Raw genomic sequence first — 7,057 nt, 5'->3', positions numbered from 1 at the left:
CTCTCTCTCCCTTCTCTCTGATACCAAACTCATACTTAAAGCCTAGATCTTACCTTATGTCCTTTAAATATAAAATGGTCTGTTATTAGAGAGCAGGAAAATCCACATCTCATTAAGAGTACGTGTTGAGTTTCTATGGAATTTAAATCTACTAAACAAGATTGTATAACAGTTTTTCCCCAAGACTAGATTGAAGGCAGGGAGAGAAGGGAAAGAGGATATAAAAACAGACTAAAATGTGTTGCACACGTGTACTAGCTTCACCCAAAGAATGTAAACATTACATACCACCAAAATGTGCAAAAAAAGTAAAGCTGAGAACTCTGGTTGTGAAATGCGGCTTTTGTAGCTTTTGCCTAAAGCTGGGCTCATTCTGCCCTGACGGAGAGCACTGCCTTCACCTGGCGAGAAAGGTACCAGCACTCTCAGCAGGGGCAAGGCCACCTTCACGGCCTGTGGAGATGCCACAGGTTGGGAGTTGTGATTCTGCAGGTGCAGAAATAGTGGCCTTAGCTGCATGATGAAGCCTGCCAATAATCCCAGCTACTCGGGAGGCTGAGGCAGGAGGACTGCAAGTTCAAGACCAGCCTAGACAACTTCAAGAGACCCTGTCTCAAACTTTTTAAAAAGCCGGAGATGTAATTCACCGTGTGGGTCCTGGGTTCAATCTCTGCTGTGGTAGGAAGCAAGAAGACAGATGGAGGGAAGCGGGGGGATTTTTTCCTGCTCCTGCTCATCTCTGGGGTTCCACCACCTTCTCTTACTTTGCCTTTTATCAAATAAACTTCACTCTGATGCTATCTTTGGAGTTAGAAAAATTTAGCTTATCTTTTCTGAGCTTCAAGTAAAGAGATTTATAAATGCATATTTTCATTTCATAGTCACGAACTCCATTACGGATGACAGCATACTTTATCATCTTTACATACACTAATAAATAATCACAGTCATTTGGACTTCGGAGTTTATGGATAAAGGATCACACATAATTTGGGAAGTGATGATAGGTTTTGGTAGTGGAGAGCTTTTTAATGTGTCCCAATTTTAGTGGTTAGGAAATTGTATTTCATAATGTAACTCTACAAATGAGATTAAATTCTTTTTTCACTTAATACAGTTTTAAAATTTCACCAAGATTTTAATAAAATTCTTTCAACATATGAAGATTTTTAAAAAGATATTTCTTAAGCACTGTCGTTTGTTTCAGTTAAATAGACTCAATTGATTTACCCTCCTTGTTCCTCCTGGGCCTTTTCTGTACTTAGATGTAGACTCTTTCAGACAGGAGTATGTGTTTTGTTTGTTCGTTTGGTTGGTTTTGGTTTTTTGAGACAGGGTCTCACTATGTAGTTGAGACTGACCTGGAACTCACTATGTAGCCCAGGCTGGTCTCGAACTCACAGCGATCCTCCTGCCTCAGCCTCCCAAGTGCTCGGATTACAGGCGTATGTGTATTTTAATGGATTCTGACAAGGACTATCTTACGAAGAAGGAGCCAAGCAGCAGTGCTTTCTAGGAAGAAGAGCACCCCAGATAAGGCCGACGGAGCTACTGCATGCCAAGTGTTACGCTAACGGCTGGAAATGGGACCGAACAATTCATTCTTTGTGAAGTATTATTATTAAGCCCGTTATACAGACCAGTAAATTGAATAAGCTGAGGACAGCACGGTGCTCAGAAGTGGCTAGAAATGAAGAGACATAATCCTGGAAATGCATTTTCATTTCCTCAGTCGGTTCCTCAACTAACTGGATTCCTCAATGATACAGGCTCTCCAAATTAAATAATACAGACGCCGTCAGAGCCAAACCCTTCTCACTGGCTTTCGAGACTTTACAGATATCATCTTAGCCCTTAGCGAATATTTTACCAAAATGAGGGGGGAAAAAATTCAGTCCTAGGGATTGAACCCAGTACCTTCACACTAAGCTACATCCCTAGCCCTTTTTATTTTATTATTATTCTTTAGACAAATCTCACTAAGTTACTAAATTGCCCAGGCTGGGATGGACTTTCTGCCCTCCTGCCTCCGCCTCCCAGAGTGCTAGGATTACAGGTGTGGGCCACCACAGCAGGCTAAGAAATGTTCGTTTTAAAATTTCTCTATGGCGTTATGATGAAGGCATGTAATCTGTGGTCCCAAACAATTAGAACATCACAGTGAGTCCCGTTTCTAAATATAAAGAGTAAAATAAAAATCACCTATAAGCCCACCATTCAAAAATCACTACTCAACATTTTGACCCATATTTTCCAATCTTTCTCTTCCCCCTACTTTTTAAAAATGTAGTCTACAGGCTATCTTTGAAAACAATTTATATTTGGACTATTTATTCAAGAAGTTTCTTCCCTCATTCCCAAGGGAAGAAAATTCCTGATGCCTTCCCACGTGCTGTCCATGCCCTCCAAGGAAGTTCAAGCCCCGGATAGAAAAATGAAACAGAGCTTCAGCCACGCTACCATTTCGGCTTCTGTTTGGAGGACATGTTCCCTCCTTAAAGTTAAAGATTACCAAGGGCCTCCACAGTTACCAAGCGTCCTCTATCTCCAAACATAACTTCACTGTTCTCAGCTTTTCATTCTTACAGAGGTACTGGTGATTAAAGGGTCAGGTTTAAGACTTCCCTAAACCTCTGGCTATGTTTCTGTTAACAGCCTTCCTTGAGTTAGGTATGTGTTTAATAATCAACAGTGGTTTCTGTTCCTACCACTAAGTTTCTCAGAAAGTGGTGTAACCAAGTCAATGTTTACCTGGATTCTTTGGGTCTGGAATGACAAAGTAGGAACTTGAAGGGAATTCTCCGGGGAAACCAGCCTCCCAGGAAGTAGCCAGAGTTACTGTGTGGGGAAAGAGCCAGAAGGACGTCACGAAGGCAGGGACATCTCTGCAAAGCTAGGGTAACTTCTGGAATTCCTTAATTAAAAGAAGCTACATGAAAGGCCCCAGAACTGCCTCCATCGTGGTTTTCCGTTGGACCTCCTTCTCAGGAAATGGGTCTGAGCTACTCCAAGGCTCACCCTCGGGTGACTAAAGTAGCACCTTTTCAAAGCAAAGAAGCAGAGACCCCTTCCGCCGGCCCTCTGAGCTTTGCAGTTCATCAGAACCCGGAAGAAGAGAATTTGTATTTGTTCACAAGACTGCAGGACCAGAACAGAGCTTTGGAAGGTCAGCTACCTCCTCTTCGAGGAAACTGGTACGGACGGTACTCTGCAGGTAAGCATAAAACCCAGCATGACACCTGTGTACTTGGGCCACATTCCCCTGTCTCCATAAGCCGAGAACGTCTCTAATCTACTGAGATGTAAGAGAATTGCTTTCAGTGGGGGTTGAATACCTGCCAGTTGAAAGTGTTCCGGTATATTACAATGATTGTATAAACTGTTTTCACCATTCCAAAGGAGGAGGAAAAATCACCTTGTTGCAGTTTAGACTACAGTGTTTCCAATGTTTATATCTACTTTTACCAGAGTACTAGAATTATATAAATACTGATATAATAGATGATAGCAATCGTGTTTCTGCTAGATTCTTTATTTAAATTGTTATCTCCGGTACAGTTCGATGCATGAGGCTTGGTAGCTTTGAAAGCAGCACTTTAAAATGATTTTTTTAAACCATCCCCAAACAATCGATTTCCTGCAATACAGATGAGTGGATGAGTCACCCCTCCCCTGACCCTGTATTCTTCATCTGGGGACTGAGAATTTTTTCCCATTCTGATGGAGTTCTCTTAGATGAAGTGGTTATAAATCATCCGGGAATATTTTGTAAAATACGTAAAAGAGTTTAGGATGACCAGTGATAATTAAGCAGACATTTCAGCTAGGGAAGAGAAACATAGGTATATAATGTCTACATATAGTTGTGTCCTATTTGCACTTTCTGGACTAACACAACTAAGTTCTCTTTGGTGATCGTGCCCAGAATGATTACCACGGCTATTTTCTGTGGAATTGTCAGCTCTGCAGCCTGTTTTTTATGTTCTCTAACTACTTAAACACAGGAGCGGGAATTTCCCTCTTAGTTTCACATGAGTGGAAATTTTCCTATTTGTTTCACTGGATCCTTTTTTATCCAAACCCCAATCCAGAATTTTAAGAATTTGGTAACTGGATGGTGAGAGCTGTTTTTAGTACTTTGGGACCTCACGTGGACTTGTCAGTCACACTTATAAGTCACCAGGGAATGGTAAGCATTCCGCGGAGGGATGAGACCACTGCCAACACAGCTGGGTCATGGCTAGTTTAACCCGCAGGATTTATGGCTCTTGTTAAGAGGCAAAGATGCGGAAGGCAGCTTTGCCCGTCCCCACTGGCTTTGGAGATGAGGAGCCCTAGCAGAGAAACACAGCGGGGACAGCAGCCTGGCCGTCACAAGTTACAGAGCAGCCCTGATCAAGGTAGCCACCACCCCTTCTTACAAACCCCCTATAAACCCTTCGGCCTGTAAGAGGGGCCGCTCTGGTGTGTACCTGCCAGCGTGGTCCCTCTCAGGTATTAACCTCCAGTTAAAGCCCGTCCTCTCCAACAGAGATCATCTACCTTCCTTCTTTCCTAACATTCAGAATGCTATTTTTAGGGGCCCGTATTCTAACCCCAGCTCCACCAGGTAACAAATCATATCACCTTGGGCAACATACTTTGTTGATTTGCTTCACTTAAAAGCAGAGATGAAAACAACTGTCTGACAAAGCCGGTGCCATCTTGGGAGAATCTATCTGAGTAATTGAGTGATGTCACTCACACCATAGTGTAAAAATAAGAAGCAGCCAGGTGCACGCCTGTAATCCCAGCACTTGGGAGGCTGAGGCCGCAGGATTGTGGTGAGTTCAAGCCCAGCCTGGGCTACATAGTGAGTTTAGGGACAGCCTGAACTACATAGCAAGACCATCTTAAAAAAAAAAGGCAGTCAGAAGGACTTTCTCTGAAAAAATTTTGCCAAAAGTTTTATGTTTTTAAACACAGTATTTTGTTGTTTCCATCCTACTCAATGTGGTGGCATCATTTGATGGAGAAGAGGACAGTTACCATCCCCCTAAAAGTCAGAGAGAGTACAAAGCCCTTAAAATGGTTATTTAATGTCTTAAGATGGCCCACAGCTACTCAGAAATTTTCCCATTTAAAATGCCAAGTGGGAATGTAGGAGAGCGTACAGAACAGTCTAGAAATCAAGGTGCATCCAGATCGCTAAGAGGGAAGCCCTGGGACTTCATTAGAGCAGTTTAATCGTAGTCAAAGTTCCGCGAGCCTGGGATAACTGCTGCGCTAACACACAAAATTCGCAGTGGATCTGGTGTGCCTCCTTGTTTCCCGTCAGGGGCTGGCTTTCTTTTGTGGGAAATATTAATACCAAATACGATCAAAAACTACAGTGAAGGGCCGGGGACTTGGCTCAGATTTTCCGCTGTCTGCCTCACAAGTGCAAGGGCCTGAGTTTGAGCCCCGGAACCACACACACACACACAAATACAATGAATGTTGAAATAAAAAATATTGTTCCAGTAAAAAGCACATTGCCATTAATCCCCCTCACGATCCCCTGCCCTCTTCCAACCCACCGATTCTACCATTCTTCACGTTCTGAGTCCTCTTTTCTGTGTCTTCAGTTCCAAATCTGCTCAAAACATTTATCTCTCATGGTCGCTCCAACTTTGGGGAAGAGCCTGAAGTCTCACGGTCTCAGATCCAATGAACAAGGTAGATGAGGACTCGCTGTAACGTTGTCGTGAGCCTGCCTCTCCGCTGGATGGCCGTAGACGTCAGCATTCACCATGATTGTTTAGGACACCTCATAAAGACACTCACAAAAGAGTGATCTGCTTCCGAAAGTGGCAAGAGCAATAGGGGAGAGTGTTTTAAAGGGGGTTAATGGAGCGTCTTTCGTCATAGTAAATATGTATCCAAACACCCCTCACGTTCCCCCGTCGTCCCTCCTGCGTTGTACTACGGAGGTAACTTGGGAGAATCCCCTAGCTAGGGGCTAGTTCATTGCAGTCACCTGATGCCAAGTACAGCGTGTTCCTACCTCGCGCTCATGCCCCGTTTCTGGGTCACATTTCTCTCCCTCTAGTCATGTACCCACCGATTTCCATTTCCTCTGAAAAGATATAGTTTGTTTTTACTTCGTAAAACTATGGGTTCTGATTTCCTATATTTTGGGGGAGGGGATTTCATGGAATTAATATAAATCATTAAGTTCCTATTTCCCAGACCAAATTCTATGTTTGGATAACATTTGCAGCGAATACATTGTTAATTTTGCCTGTCTTCTTCTAAATAATAACTGGGCAGGAAAGCAGAAATTAGACTAACATTATTTGCATTCATGTAGGGCCCCTACTTACTTTATGTATTTCATCTTCACATTCAATCTATAGGTTAGACATATATAATTGGAAAGGTACAGGATTGTGTTAAAGTCTAATGGTTGGCTAGTGATTCCCCCAATTTAATGATAAATTGTTTTTAAAGGTTTATTCTTGTTTCTCCTCCAATCCTTCTAGCACCCAGGGACATGTATTTTGACATTCCTCTGGAACCTGGAGAAACAAGTATTATTAAAAGGCATCCACCACGAAGACTTCAAGTAAGATGAATTTTAAAAGCTTCATAAGGAATTTCTTGGATTTAATAGTAACATTCTTTTTCTAACTACCGTCATAAAAGAGGAATATTGGATAAGCTATTATCAAGAATGTTGTGAAACAGAGTGTTTCCAGTTACAAAGACCACAGTACTGAGGATTTCCTTTAATAATGATTTCACTTTTAAAATCCACAAAAAGTAGCAAGTACAGTAATAAGGACATAGGTGTGGGGACCCAAGGGACCTGAATCCACCATTGGCTAGCTTGGTGACTGGGGGAAAATCACTAAGCAACTTGATTTATGTCATTTACTTAATCCTCTTAGTCTCTTTGAGAAAGAAAATCTTACCTTTGTTTTAGACATATGATTCAGGGACTGAAATAACTTCCCCAGAACACACAGAGGCTAAAATCAACCAGGTCTATATTCTTTTCTTCCTTTCTTTCTGCCTTTTTTTTTTTTTTTTTTTT

The 7,057-nt window shown here is 42.2% G+C and overlaps 1 protein-coding gene across 5 annotated transcripts in view; it reads left to right on the top strand.

Moving 5' to 3' along the window:
• The first annotated feature begins 2,822 nt into the window (after window positions 1-2,822).
• The window catches only part of Ccdc198 (coiled-coil domain containing 198), a 32,398-nt gene continuing 28,163 nt past the window's right edge, over window positions 2,823-7,057 (top strand). For 2 of the 5 annotated variants that reach the window (XM_019210202.2, XM_010641429.3), the window contains exons 1-2: window positions 2,824-3,214; window positions 6,504-6,586. In XM_019210202.2, coding sequence (XP_019065747.1) covers window positions 2,992-3,214; window positions 6,504-6,586 — 306 coding nt within the window. In that variant the 5' untranslated portion in view covers window positions 2,824-2,991. Of the gene's footprint in view, window positions 3,215-6,503; window positions 6,587-7,057 lie in introns of all 5 variants that reach the window. The other 3 variants (XM_019210203.1, XM_010641431.2, XM_010641432.3) reach the window with 3 other exon arrangements.

The sequence above is a fragment of the Fukomys damarensis genome, unplaced genomic scaffold (assembly GCF_012274545.1).
Source record: "Fukomys damarensis isolate Sample0158 unplaced genomic scaffold, DMR_v1.0_HiC HiC_scaffold_21, whole genome shotgun sequence".
Classification (NCBI taxonomy): domain Eukaryota; kingdom Metazoa; phylum Chordata; class Mammalia; order Rodentia; family Bathyergidae; genus Fukomys; species Fukomys damarensis.
This window is presented reverse-complemented; position numbering and strand designations above follow the sequence as displayed.